The 14553-nt window shown below is 45.3% G+C and overlaps 1 protein-coding gene across 1 annotated transcript in view; it reads left to right on the top strand.

Moving 5' to 3' along the window:
- Window positions 1-14553, top strand: part of LGALSL (galectin like) — a 39684-nt gene that overhangs the window by 3874 nt on the left and 21257 nt on the right. The window contains exon 2 of the mRNA XM_044291999.1: window positions 9614-9685. Within this exon, the coding sequence (XP_044147934.1) occupies window positions 9614-9685 (72 nt within the window). The remainder of the gene's footprint in view (window positions 1-9613; window positions 9686-14553) is intronic.

Here is a 14553-nt window from a genome sequence, read left to right as displayed (position 1 = left end):
TGTCAGAGAAAACGGATCCGTCCCCATTGACTTACATTGTGTGCCAGGACGGATCCGTCTTGCTCCGCACCATATCGCGGACAGAAAAATGCTGCTTGCGACGCAACCAAACGGAATGGAATGCATTCTGGCGCACTCCGTTTCATTCAGTTCAGTTTTGTCACCATTGACAATGAATGGGGACAAAACAGAAGCGTTTTCTTCCGGTATTGAGATCCTATGACGGATCTCAATAGCGGAATTGAAAACGTTAATGTGAAAGTAGCCTTACTTTTAAGTCTGTGTTAAAAAAAAAATGCACTGTCAATTTTAAGTTATTTTGCTGGGATTTTTGGGTTAACGACATTTTTTATATAAACCGCAGCATTTGCTAGGTGTTTTTTTTCCCTCAGGCTCCTTTCACACGAATGATAGGGATTGTATCAGGGTGCGTTCAGTGATACTCGCACCATTTCACAAGCAAATTGAGTCAGTTTTGTCCGCATTTGCGTTTAGTGTTTCAGTTTTTTTTCCGCGCGGGTGCAATCAGTTTTGATGCGTTTTTCATGTGCGTGAAAAAACAAGGTTTAGGCTACTTTCACACTAGCGTTTTTGTTTTCCGGTATTGAGTTCCGTCCTAGGGGCTCAATACTGGGAAAAACTGATCAGTTTTAGGCTCCATTCACACATCCGCAATTCCATTCCGCATTTTGCGGAACGGAATTGTGGACTTATTCATTTCTATGGGGCCGAATGATGTGCGGTTCCGATCCGGAATTGCGGACCCGCACTTCCGGGTCCGCAATTCCGATCCTGAAAAAAATAGAACATGTCCTATTCTTGTCTGCAATAGCGGACAAGAATAGGCATATTCTATTAGTGCCGGCAATGTGCGGTCCGCAAAATGTGGAACGCACATTGCCGCTGTCCGTGTTTTGCGGATTCGTGGATCCGCAAAACACACACGGATGTGTGAATGGACCCTTATCCTAATGCATCAGTTCAGTCCCTCTTATGTTTTTTGGCCGGAGAAAATACAGCAGCATGCTGTATTTTTCTCTCCGGCCAAAAATCCTGAACACTTGCCGGAATGCCGGATCCGACATCAATTTCCATTGAAATGTATTTGATCCGGCATTAAGTGTTCCGGCAAAAAGGTTCCGGTTTTGCGGTATACGCATGCGCAGACCTTTAAAAGTGCCCAAAAAATAATATACTGTATCCGTTTTTTCTGGATGACACCATAGAGATGGATCCGGTATTTCAATGCACTGACAAATGTCATCCGTTTGCGTCAGGATTGCCGGATCCTGCAGGCAGTTCCGGCGATGGAACTGCCTGCCGGAATCCTCTGTCGCAAGTGTGAAAGTAGCCTTACAAACAACATCTCCTAGCAACCAACAGTGGAAAACACATTGCGTCTGAAGTCCTGGGGCCAGGGCTGCGTGAAAAACGCAGAATATAGAACGTGCCGCGATTCTTACGCAATGGAGAACTGATGTGTAAAAACGCTCATGTGCACCGACCCATTGAAATGAATGGTTCAGGATTCAGTGCGGGTGCTGTGCGTTCACGTCACGTCACAGAAAACTCGCTCATGTGAAAGGGGCATTAGGCTTTTCTACAGGACCTAAAAACACCACGAAAATGTATATAAAAATGACACTAAATAAAAAATGTCGCTAAAAACTCACGAGAAAATGCGACCGTGTGATGGAGCCCTTCTGAAGGTTTTGATTGACATATTGTCAGTTGTCACAACATTGTATACAACGTATATTACACAGAAATGGCAAAAAAGGGCGAAAACCTCCACTACGGAGAAATAGAGGGGCTGCCCCGTACTTGAGACTCGCCTCTGTTAGCAAAGCCCAGATATACTTCCCTTTGGAATCACTGACATTTTACTGTCAGTGACAAATTTCTAGAACGTTCGCATAAAAGGGATAGGACAAAAATTTGGGTGATTGTGGTCATATCATGGTATTTGTGTGATATCGCGGCACAACCGATCTGGTACACGGAGGGTATGGTCACACAACGTCTTTTTCATGGATTTCACCAAAACAGACGTAAAATAAGTGTCCTATTGACAAACAGCGGGTCCGCACTATACGGGCACTGGCTGTGTGCTCACCGTATCTCGGATGCGGACCCATTCACTTGAATAGGTCCGCAATCTGGAAGGGGCCGTGCGGAAAAGAGGCACGAGACCCCAGAGAAGCACCATGGAGTGTTTCCGGGGGATTTCGGTCCATGCCTCTTGCCGTGCGGACCGATCACGGACGCATTCGAGTTGAATGGGTCTGCATCAGTCTTGCGGCAGCCGCATGGATGGTGCCCGCTCACTGTGGACCATAAATTGCAGTCCCAATGCACGGATCGGCCGGGACACGTTCGTGTGCATGTGCCTTTAAAGGGGATTTCCCATCTCAACACTTGTGACATTTCGTTAGGGGCGGGCCACACCACTGAGACCCGTTCACATCTCCAGATTGGGGCCCCCGAATTAAAGAGAGGGCAGCCGTGCATGTGCGGCCGCCCTTCATTCAACCTCTAAAGGATTTCGGAAAATAGTTGGGCGCTGTCCAATAGTAGTGAATGGAGAGGATATTGCGCATGCGCAGTGCACTGCCCTTTACCTCAAGGCCCTGTTCTCTATTTAGGAGTAGGTCCTAGAGGTGGCACCCTCACCTATCTAACATCTAGCGATATGTCACAGAGGTTGAGGCGGGAAACCCCTTTGAATATATACGTCCACGTGGTAGTTTATACAGCGCAGATTTTCCCATGTATGTATTTGATATATCTATTCTTGCTGGACTTTTGGTGCAGAAACTGCCACAGGTAGCCACTTACGGATCAAACCCATTAAATGCGGATTTACGTGTGGATCGTGAATCCGGGGAAGAACCCAGCATGTCAGCCTCAATTTTTTCTGCATGGGATTTTGCACTAGATTTTTTTGTGTGAACATAGCCATAGGATGATGCTGCGACTTGTTCTCCAGACTATATGAGGGGGAAATCTACCTGCATGAATGGGACAAAAGATCTGAGCCCAATGTCTAATGACATACTTGCCCCAATTTTTTTTGTCAAGGACGCCATGATACACGAGGCCCAGGGTCTTCTGCCTCTAATTTTATATGGCAGCCAATTCGACCTTGTACTCCTGCTGAAGGAAGGTATTGTGGTGGCATAACCCACTGTCACCAGGCCATCTTTACCGTCATATCGAGCCACTCGTAGTTTATGTGCCTCATAAATGATCAAACTCATCTCTATCCTTCTTGTGTAATTAAACCGTAGTAATTAAATCAGTCTCCCCCCTGGGGCCGGCTCCCGAAAATACATCAATAATTAAAGTGCCCTGATTAGTACAACAGGGAATGTATTTGCATCATATACAGGACAGAGACGGGATTTCTGTGTCTACGGTATATGTGACTGAGTGGGAGACATCGGGGCAGATTTATTACTACAACCCCCAGCACCTACAGATGATGGTTCTTTTATGTGTCGGTTTTTCCCTGTGATACTGATTTCTGGAAGCTTTCCTTTTCCGATCTGTGTCGGTGAATACATTACACGCTACACTAAGGCTACTTTCACACTTGCGGCAGGACGGATCCGACAGGCTGTTCACCATGTCGGATCCGTCCTGCGGCTATTTCGCCGGGCCGCCGCTCCGTCCCCATTGACTATAATGGGGATGGTGCGGAGCTCCGGCGCAGCACGGCGGTGCACAGAGAAAGCCGCCGGACTAAAAAGCCTGACATGCAGTAATTTTAGTCCGGCGGGCTTTCGCCGTGCTGCGCCGGAGCCCCGCCCCCGTCCCCATTATAGTCAATGGGGACGGAGCGGCGGCACGGCGAAATAGCCGCAGGACGGATTCGACATGGTGAACAGCCTGTCTGATCCGTCCTGCCGCAAGTGTGAAAGTACCCTTAAAGGGGTTTTCCGGTTTACTTCAACATCCTCTAGAATAATAATTTAAGAAAGTCACTATAAATTTGTCATGTATTTCTTTTACCTTTTTTGCTCCTATCCCCCGTTCTGGGCTGTGGTGACATGACCATGTCCATGCAGCTGTTTCCTGTGATGTCATGTCCATGGGTGGGGCAGTGATAGGGGAGTGTCTATGTAAATGGCTGGGTGGGAGGAGCTATAAATGAGACGGGCAGTGCATCATGGGTTTGGTTGGATACAGCAAGAGGAAGTGCTACGTACAGGATGGAAACCAGAGGGATTGGTTTAAAATGGTGAGAGTCCAAACTAGGCCATGTGACCGATGTATAGTGACATCATTGGCCTAATAATAGGCCTTAGCACTCACTGACCACCACAGCCATTTCGAACAGCTGATCTTCAGGAGTGCCGGAAGTCGGACCCTCTCTAGTCTGATATTGCTGACCTATCCCGAGGATAGGCCATCAATATCAAATTCCTAGAGAACCCCTTTAATATTTTCATCTAAAGCTCCCCTGTTCATATGAGCCCGCATTGCTGAGAAAAATAAAGTTTTAATATATGCAAATGAGCCTCTAGGAGCAACGGGGGTGTTGTCATTACACCTAGGGGGTTCTACATTTTGACTGACAGGGCCAGGTGTGATGACATTTTTACTGCTCAGCCCTGTCAATCAAGATGGAGAGGGTGTGGCAGTTGTACAGAGAGCAGATTCCTTAGGTGTAATGGCAACACCTCCATTGCTCCTAGAAGTTCATTTGCATATATCAAAACTTTATTTTTCTCAGCAATGCGGGCACAGAGGAACATGGGACCAACACAGATGCCTTCAGCTGCCAAGCGCACATGTAACAGGTCAGCCAGTGTCATAGGAACAAATCTGCTGACAGATGTCCTTTAAACATTTTATAGATAAGGTACCAGTTGTGACCCGGTCCATCTGAGCAGCCTGTAGAAGTGGTGACTAGTAAAATGTCGGTGTTGTCCATGAGAGATCAGAAGGAAAATTGTGGCCAGCATTTGTGAGGAGAAATCTGGGCTTTATCATGGCTTGTTTGAGGGATTTAACGCTTTCTGAATTTAAAGCAGCTTCCAGTATAAGCCGTTCAGTGCTGCTCGGCTGCGGCCATACTGTTTAGGCTTAAAGCAATGGGCGTAAATCCTGAGTTCCAAAAACTGGTCCTGTATCTGCACCTGCACTGCTGTGGGTTGGGCAATTATTGCAATCACTTCTTTGTGCCTGCTCCTAACCCTGCTCCTTTCTGTAATAGTTCCATCAATCTTCTAGCTTGATTTTAATTCATTTTTGCCTGTATGGAGACACTCCGTATGGCACCAGATTATGGAGATATTCTCCTGTAGAACATCTCTGGTGTCTGGTGGAGTATTGCCTAAATGTATTTTCTGGTATATTTGTATGGGATCAGGAAAATAAGTCTTTTATGCTTCCTTGTGCCTCAGAGTTCCAGTTTTAGCCCATACGCCTCTTTAGATGCCATATTACGTCCCTCTGAAAGTTGGAGGGTGTGTGGAGCTGTGATCCGGCCGGGTGAAGATAGCTGACCCTCGCTCTTCTATGCTGAAAATTCCTTGCATGCTAAGATACTTGAAACGTTATCCAGAACTGTATAGGTCAATCCACGCTTTGCTAATTCACCTTCTCCAAAGTCATCGAGGCCTCGGGCCCGAAGCCTTGAAGGCTTGTGTCAAATAGGTTGTGGTGGGGTTATCCGATTTTTATTTTATAAAGTGATCTGCTCTGTAGGAAATATTTTCTCATGCCAGTGGAAATTTATATGACAGAGGTCCTGGTAGAGAGACAGATCACAAGCAGATAATATATATACTGTATACACATTGACAGGATAGGCGCCCCGGCACTGGACCACTCCCAACATGGCAGCCCCTTGATCCTGCTGCTTGGTAGGGTTTCCGGTTGTATGATCTCCAACCATTACATGATGAAGGCCTATCCTAAGGATAGTCTATCAGTGTGTATGCGGCAAAGACCCTATTTTTGGAAACTTGTGCTGACAGTATTGTAATAATCTGGGGTCATTACTTTATTATTGGCTACATGTAGTGTAATATGCAAAAAGCAGTCTCTTCTGCAGTCCACACGATGAGACGGTCCAGTATCAGGATCAGTTTTAAGCTTCATGCACACGACTGTTCCGTTTTTTGCAAACCGTGGATCTGCAAAAAACGGAAGCCGCCCGTGTGCTTTCTGCAATTTGCGGAACGAGCAGCCCATTGTAGAAATGCCTATTTTTGTCCGCAAAACGGACTAGAATAGGACATATTCAGTTTTTTTTTGCGGGCCCACGGAACGGAGCAACGGATGCGGACAGCACACGGAGTGCTGTCCGCATCTTTTGCGGCCCCATTGAAGTGAATGGATCCGCATCCGAGACGCCAAAAAACGGACCCAAACAACGGTCGTGTACATGAGGCCTTAGGGACTAAATAGGCTTATGGACTCCAAAGAACGAGCGGTCAGGAGGAGAATATGATGTCTGAGGTTCTGTGCCCATACTGTAATAGGATTTGCCATCTAGTGAAATGTGACGCGAATATGGTCTATAAAACTGACCTCTACTAGACAACCACCCATCTGGTGCAGAACACGACTGTTCACTGGCCAAAATCGCGGGATGCCTGACAGAAAAGTGTATGTGATGTTAAATACTTGTGTTAAAAATTTCAGTTGTATTAAAAGTTTTTTTTTGTAAATAATACCTTTATTTCATACCTTTATTTGTGTCTTGCCAGCATAGTCAGTGTTACATCTGTTTGGTGCATTCTTTCTCTGTGTTTTTTTTGTAAACCGCCTGATGAAGGAGCCTCTGTGCTCTGAAAGCTGGCAAACAGAAGTCTTTTTGGTTAGCCAATAAAGGTATCACTGCTACAATACTTTTGTCTTTTTTAAAGAGGTTCTCCAGGCTTTTAATATTAATGACCTATCTTCAGGATATGTCATCAATATCAGATCAGTGGGGGTCCTACACCCGGCACCGTTGCCGATCAGCTGTATGAAGAGAAGGCATGCACCGTGCACATGTGCCGTCTCCTGTCTCTCTTCCTGCTCGCCACTGCTATATCTACAGTGAGCAGGAAGAGAGACAGGAGACGGCACATGCGCACGGCGCGAGCCTTCTCTTCATACAGCTGATCGGCGGCGGTGCCGGGTGTAGGACCCCCACTGATCTGATATTGATGACATATCCTGAAGATAGGTCATTAATATTAAAAGCCTAGAAAACCCCTTTAACACAAAAGTGTTAAAACAGACTGTTCACTGGCATAACTTATTCTGGCTAAAAAGGTATTTTAGGGAATAAAATTAATTTTTCCTTCCTTCCATTTCCTAGAAATTCTCAAGAGGTATCGGGTGGGAGCTCCGCACCTGACTCATTTATGTAGAATACCAGTGCGCGTTACACCGGAAATTTACTCCATCCACAGTTTATTTAAAGGCTATGTACACCTGAGGAGACAATTTTTGTTTATGATTGTATGTTACCCATTTTTGGCTAAAAATAATTTTTTCAAATTGGCCTTTATTAAAAATATTGAGCTATTATGTCACAAAGGGTTAACTGTTTGTCTAGCTGTGTGACTGGTACTTTCACTTTCACTTTGTGCCGGTCATCTAATAACCCTCATCTTTAAACTACTGAGAGGTCATAAACACTTATTTAAGCCGCATTCTTATCACTAACATAAAAACTGAGCTATAATGAGTGTTTATAATGTCAGAGAGCAGAGATAAGGAGTCAGTCTTTTCCCCAAATGACGGAAAAGACAGAAAATCCAAGGGGTGCTACTACAGCATGTCAGCTCTGTATGCCATATTTTTAATAAGGACCAATTAAAAAAATAATTTTTAGCTCAAAATGAGTACAATGCAAAAACAAATAAAAAAAATGCACCCCCCAAAGCTGTACATAGTATTTAAGAGTTGTGCATCTCTAAATAAATTAGTCGGATTTTCCATCAGCGAGTGTTTTTTAATTTTTTTTTAATTTACTAAGGCCTGTATTAGACCTGCAGATGGTCGGCTAGATCATTGCTAACAAGTGTTTGTAGGAACGCTTGTTAGCGATGATCTTCCTGTGTAAAGCTCCATTCACACGTCCACAATTTCGTTCCGCATTTTGCGTAACGGAATTGCGTACCCATTCATTCCTATGGGGCAGCACAATGTGCTGCCCGGACATGGAATTGCGGATCTGCATTTCCGGGTCCGCAAAAAAATAGAACATTGCGGACAAGAACAGGTATATTCTATTAGTGCCGGCGATGTGCGGTCCGCAAAATGCGGAACGCACATTGCCGCTTTCCGTGTTTTGCGCCTCCGTGGATCCGCAAAACACGTTGCGGACGTGTGAATGGAGCCTTACAGTGCTGCCTATTACCCCATGAACAAGCAAACGCAACCTAAAAACCATGAGAAATAGCTACATAAAGGGTCACATTTACTAATCGTGTTAGATAGACGTAGAAACTGAGCCGGGCAGTCTGAAGATATGCCAAATTTATTGAAGGTGCTGATGCTGGATGATACATTTGGAATATTTTTAGGGTCTTCTGTCTAAGTTTACCCCACTTGTTGGTTGATATAATGTGCAACAGAATTTTGGCACTTGTTGGCACATCTTTAAAGTATTTTCCACTCAGTGGGGCCTGGCAAGGGCAGAATAGTTACCTGCTCTCCGGCGCTCGGTTCCGGCGCCGATGGTGCACCGCTGTCTTCACTGCGTTTCGGGCCCCGTATATAAACTCCCGGCACAGACGATGAGCAGCACTGTAGCCAATGACTTGCTGCCGAGGTGAAATATCCCTGGACAGCGCTTCACTGCGATCATGTGCAGCTTGGGGGATACAACACCGTTGTGACCAGTCATTGGCTGCAGTGGCGCAGGTGACACCCGTCCGTTCCAGGAGTTTACATGCGAGGACCAAAGCGAAGTGAAGACATGACTTGAACCATGGGGGCGGAATTGAGCATTGGGGAGAAGGTAAGTGTGCTTCTTTTAACAGGTCCTGCTTGTAGGGGGTTAGTTTAAAGAACACTTTGAAGTTGGAAAACCCCTTTAAGCCACACTTTGTACCGTTAAGCCCACCTTACCATCAGACAGTCCACAAAAAGTCTCAGAAACACAGAAAAAATGTGGTGTATGCCACTTTTTGGGTGCAAATTAAGCCAGGGTTCTCCAGCACTTATATTTAGTAAGATGACCCCCCTCCACCTAAAGTGCATACCCTCAGAATAACAATAATTTGGCCTTATTCACTAACCCCAGAAATTCCCTTTACGAGGCAACACCCCCCTGTTGCACTAGTGGTGCTGACTTCCGCATGAGTTCTCAGCTTTCACTTACAAATTCATGAGACTGTCCTCGGCGGACTGCGGAGGGTCACTTACTTTCTTCAGGGATCATATTCCAAGCGCCGTAATCTATTAGAACAGGTGCAAAGGCGGTAATGCCTGTTATCACCCCTGGAGGCCGGCTCTGTGACGATGAAGGTCAAGCATTCAAACAGGAAAAAACATAAAAGCGTATTCTCTTTCACTAGTGCATGGCTGATATGTGCCATATATCATGGGCGTTATAATAGATGTAGATTATAATGATGTCTGTAATGTGTTTTCTCTGCAGCAGATGGACAGCAGACGACTAAGCAGCCCCTTAGGGTCACCGGTGCAAGCGGAGGTCATCTTCCCGCGACTGGTAAGTCAGAGCTTTCTTTAGCAGACAATATCATATTTATTGTATAGATCGTAGGATATGTTTGCCATGTACATGCTCTTAAAGGGGTTGTTCTGGATTAGAAAAGATGGCTGCTTTCTTGAAAAAAGTGCACCACCTCTGTCCATGTGTTGTGTCTTGTATCGCAGCTCGTCTCTATTGGAGTCAATGGGGCAGAGCTGCAATACCACACACAATCTGAGGACAAGGGTAAGGCTGTTTTTGAAAAATTCTGCCATGTTTTTCTTTGTTGTTCTAGTGATGATATGACAACTGCTTATGTAGTATGGCGCCACCTGGTGTTTAATGTGTACCCAACTGAGCTGAGTGCTGGTAGTCACCCTCAATGCTTTGTTCACTGCAGAAAGCCAATGGTAGATAGAATAGAAATTGCTTTCTGCCACACTTGTCAAGGTAGGAAAAGAGCCCCTGCAGTAGCATGGTGGTATAGCTGCGAAGACTCCAGGGCAGATATGACGGGACAATATTGTCAACTGCCAGAGGGGGAAGGAGATTGATTCTGTCCAGAGACCAGCCGCGAGAAAGATTTACCATCCATCAGAAATTGCTTTCTTCCCTGCTTGTCAGGGAAGGAGCAGAGTATCTGCAGTAGCTCGGCAGTATAGTTAAGAAGGCTCCAGAGCAAGTAAGAAGGGACTATATTGTCATCTGCCAGAGGGGGAAGGAGATTGATTCTGTCCAGAGACCAGCCGCGAGAAAGATTTACCATCCATCAGAAATTGCTTTCTTCCCTGCTTGTCAGGGAAGGAGCAGAGTATCTGCAGTAGCTCGGCAGCATAGTTAAGAAGGCTCCAGAGCAAGTAAGAAGGGACTATATTGTCATCTGCCAGAGGGGGAAGGAGATTGATTCTGTCCAGAGACCAGCCGCGAGAAAGATTTACCATCCATCAGAAATTGCTTTCTTCCTTGCTTGTCAGGAAAGGAGCAGAGCATCTGCAGTAGCATGGCGGTATAGCTGAGAAGACTTCAGGGCAAAAAAGAAAGGACTATATTGTCATCCGCCAGAGGGGGAAGGAGATTGATTCTGTCCAGAGACTACCCGCGAGAAAGATTTACCACCCATCAAAAATTGCTTTTTTCCCTGCTTGTCAGGGAGGGAGCAGAGCATCTGCAGTAGCACAGCAGTATAGCTGAGAACACCCCAGGGCTGGTATAAAGGGACTATATTGTCAGTTGCCAGAGGGAGAAGGAGGCAGATTCTGTCCAGATCCCACCCCCAGTATTACTATGGGGGACACATTACACTAGAAACACTGAAAATGACCTTAACATCATTTTAGAAATTTTGTTATGAAAATGATTCATGGAATAACCCTTTAAAGGTGCCTTCACAGGTCATGAGCAAATCACAATTTTCTCAAAAATGCTGCTGCAGTTACATGAAGCTCACAACAAAAAATGTGATATGACGACAATGTGAAGATCAGACTGAATATAGACGAACAACTTAAAAAAAAATTAAATGTATGGATCAGATAAATGGCAGAATTTAATGTGAACAGAGCTTTACGCTGTGTAGACCGCACAGGTCCAGGATGGTAAATCTGTCTCGTGTGCAGGAATGACTCACTTAGACTTGTCATTGGACTGAATGCTAAGTAGATTCTGAGCGTGCAAAGATCAGAAGAATATATAATGCAGCATGAATGATGTTTGTGGGGAGACAAATTACACTCTGCAAATCATCTGCATTCACTTCAAAAACATGTTCTGGTTCATTATACGGAAAAAAATAAGAAACTTTGGTGTTTCCCGTGGCAGCTAAGGAGAACTTAGGGTTTGTTTCATATACTGCAAAAAAGTCTATGGTAGAAAAAATACCGCTATATGGGTTAAAAAGGCACAAGTTTATCAAGTTCAATTCCTTTATTATTTGCACTAGAAGTTGTGATTGAATTGCTATTAGCCTTCAGTAAGGGTACAGAGGGGAGGTAACCAGTTGGGGGGGTGTACCTGCAAAATGTGAAAATGGCAGCACTGATTGGATAGAGTGAGTCTGTCATCAGTATCTGATCGGTGGGGGTTGGACATCTGAGACCTCTGCCGATCGGCTGTTTGAGAAGGCACCGGTGCTTCTGCCAGCACTGCTGACTTCTCGCAGCTTACCAAGCACAGCGCTGTACATTATATAGTGGCTATGCTTGGTATTGCACTCAGCCCCATTCACTTGAATGGGGCAGAGCTGCTCCTGGGCCATGTGATCAATGAACGTCTCGTCACTGGCCTAGGAAAAGCGAAGAGAAGGCTAAGGAGTTCCGGTGCCTTCTTAAACAGCTGATCGGCAGAGGCCCCAGGTGTCGGACCCCCTGAGGATAAAAATATCGGAAAACCCCTTTAATTAAAAATATCCTCCCGTCTTGTGTATACAACTCATATGCAGACTAGTGTGTCTTCATGATTTCTAAACATCCCTGAGTGGTCTTATCCGGCAGTCATACATTAATCTGTACCCCTTTTTCTTGCTAACTTATGTTCATCAAGATAGCAAGAAGCATGGAACAGACAGAGGGAAGGAAGTATGACTGCAGGATCAGACTACACAGTGGGTTGGTAGTCTGTAACCATGGAAACACTCGATAATGCATAGGAGCTGTAAACACAGAATGGTCCATATGTAAAACAAGACCATGTGCAAAGTTCCTTTATTATTTTTCTATGCATTGAAGCAAAAAAAAAGAAATTGTGGCAAATGTGGACATGGCCTCTACCGTGTGTTTAGAGATAGATTTTTGCGATGATCTCAGTGAAAATTGCAGAATGTGGCAATCATTGCTGCTCGTAAATGCTCAGGATTATAGGATCCATTGAACTATAGAATGATTCAGCGCGCTTCAAATATTTCCTGTAAGGATCACCATCATCACCACAACAATTAAATTTTTCTGCCATGCGGATTAGTTTCCATCCTAGTGAGTACTCCGGATTTCAGGATTTAGGCTCATGCACATGGCCGTAAGCGTTCTGCCGTCTGCAAATCGTGGATCCGCAAAACACGGATATTGGCCAAGTGCATGCCGCTCTTTTTTTTTTTTACTCCTGCAGAAATGACCTACTTTTGTCTGCGAAACAGACAAGAATGGGAAATGTTCCTTTTTTTTGCGGGGCCGCAGAACGGACTTATGGATGCGGACAGCACACGGGTGTGCTGTCCACATCTTTTGTGGCCCCTGTGAGGAATATGGAAATTATGATTTAATGTCAGCCATGATTTTGATTTGATTTGATTCAACGTTATTGTCAGTAAACAGGTATAAATACAGGGTAACGAAATGCAGCCATCTGCTGTCAGATAGCAGAGAACTCAGCAGGGGGTCCTGGAAAGCAGGCCACTTGCGTACATTTCACACCTTCACCCAGCCAGCCAGGAACCCAGCTAATTTAACAGGAAAAACCTCTCTGTAGGTGGTCTCAACCATTGCCCAGATCAATCAGATCCCTCAGACATCATGGAACCGGCGATTCATAAGGAATTATGAATCGCCCGTCCATCACAGGCATAAGTCAGTTATATATCTGCGACCCTGGGGCCACGACAGACATGCCCTTGGTCGTAGGTTGGTAGTAGGGTGCCAGGAAGGGGAGATACACAGATCTCCCCACAGGTCGTTGGGCTGCCAGGACCAGCACGGAGGGGGGAACCCTCCCAGAGTCAGGGAGGGGAGGGGCCGACTACAGTTGAAAATGAGGCAAGCAGTGTCCAGCGTCTTTCTCTGGAGGGGGGTCACGTCGTGTAACGTGCCCCTATGTGACTACAGCCAAGCCTTACAGCAACACCTTATTCATCAACACCCAAAGGACTACTGGTAACTGACCCTTTTCTGTTTAACCCTGTTTGTACCACATCATCTGTATTTGTAACCTCAGACCACTGTATATATTCTCTGTGTGTATAGTGTTTATCTAGTGCGCCCTAAAGGCAATTAAATATATATGCTGTTCTGGTGTCTCGATCCACGAAATCCCACATCTGTGTTTCGGCATAGTTAAACGCTACTGCGGGTTGGTTTCTCACCCTATATAATCCTGTTAGCGGACCGGGCTTATATCAAACGAGAAACTGGTGGCAGTCTACCCGGGCTGAGGAAGCGCTGTTTCACTGGGGCAATGAAAAGACTCTCTCAGCTTGTGGCCTCTCTGTGCCCGCGTGGACAGGAGGCGTTTGTGTAAACTGTACCAAGCGGACCTTACGTACTCCCAGGACGGCGTAACATCATGTCTTTGTAACCAGTGACTATACCGTATCTCGTGAGCTCAATGTGGTTGGCGTCAGGGGAGTCGGGAGGTACGGTATTCGTCACATATTATTACAGCCCCATTGATATGAATGGGCCTGCATCCAACCTGCAAAAATCAGGGATCGGACTAAAACTATGGCTGTGTGCATGAGCCCTTTAGTTGAATTTGGGGCTGAATATAAACCCAGTGAAGCAAGCTCCGAGTTCACCTCCTCAACTTAGAGACCGACTGACCAAACTGCAACCCAAAACCCACTTATTTATTGCAAAGTGCCAACACAGCAATTTAACCTAAATTTTACCTAAATACTGATATTTTAGTTTAGCAAAAACAACTCATACATTAACATGGCCAGCCCTGGCACGCAAACCTCATTAGCCCCCAAGCATAACATGGCTGCACAGCGATTTGGGCCGTGACAATGTCCTATGTATTATACTGCCCTGTTTATGGATTCCATATACAGGGCAATATAATACATAGCTCATGACCTCCTTACAACATCCATATATACATCATCCTTATACAAGGCAGTATATTACATAGCTCATCATCTACTTACATAATCTACTTACATAATCTATATAAATATA

Source organism: Bufo gargarizans, chromosome 4 (genome assembly GCF_014858855.1).
Source record: "Bufo gargarizans isolate SCDJY-AF-19 chromosome 4, ASM1485885v1, whole genome shotgun sequence".
NCBI lineage: Eukaryota > Metazoa > Chordata > Amphibia > Anura > Bufonidae > Bufo > Bufo gargarizans.
Note: the sequence above shows the minus strand (reverse complement) of the source record. Positions and strands in the feature narration are given on the sequence as shown.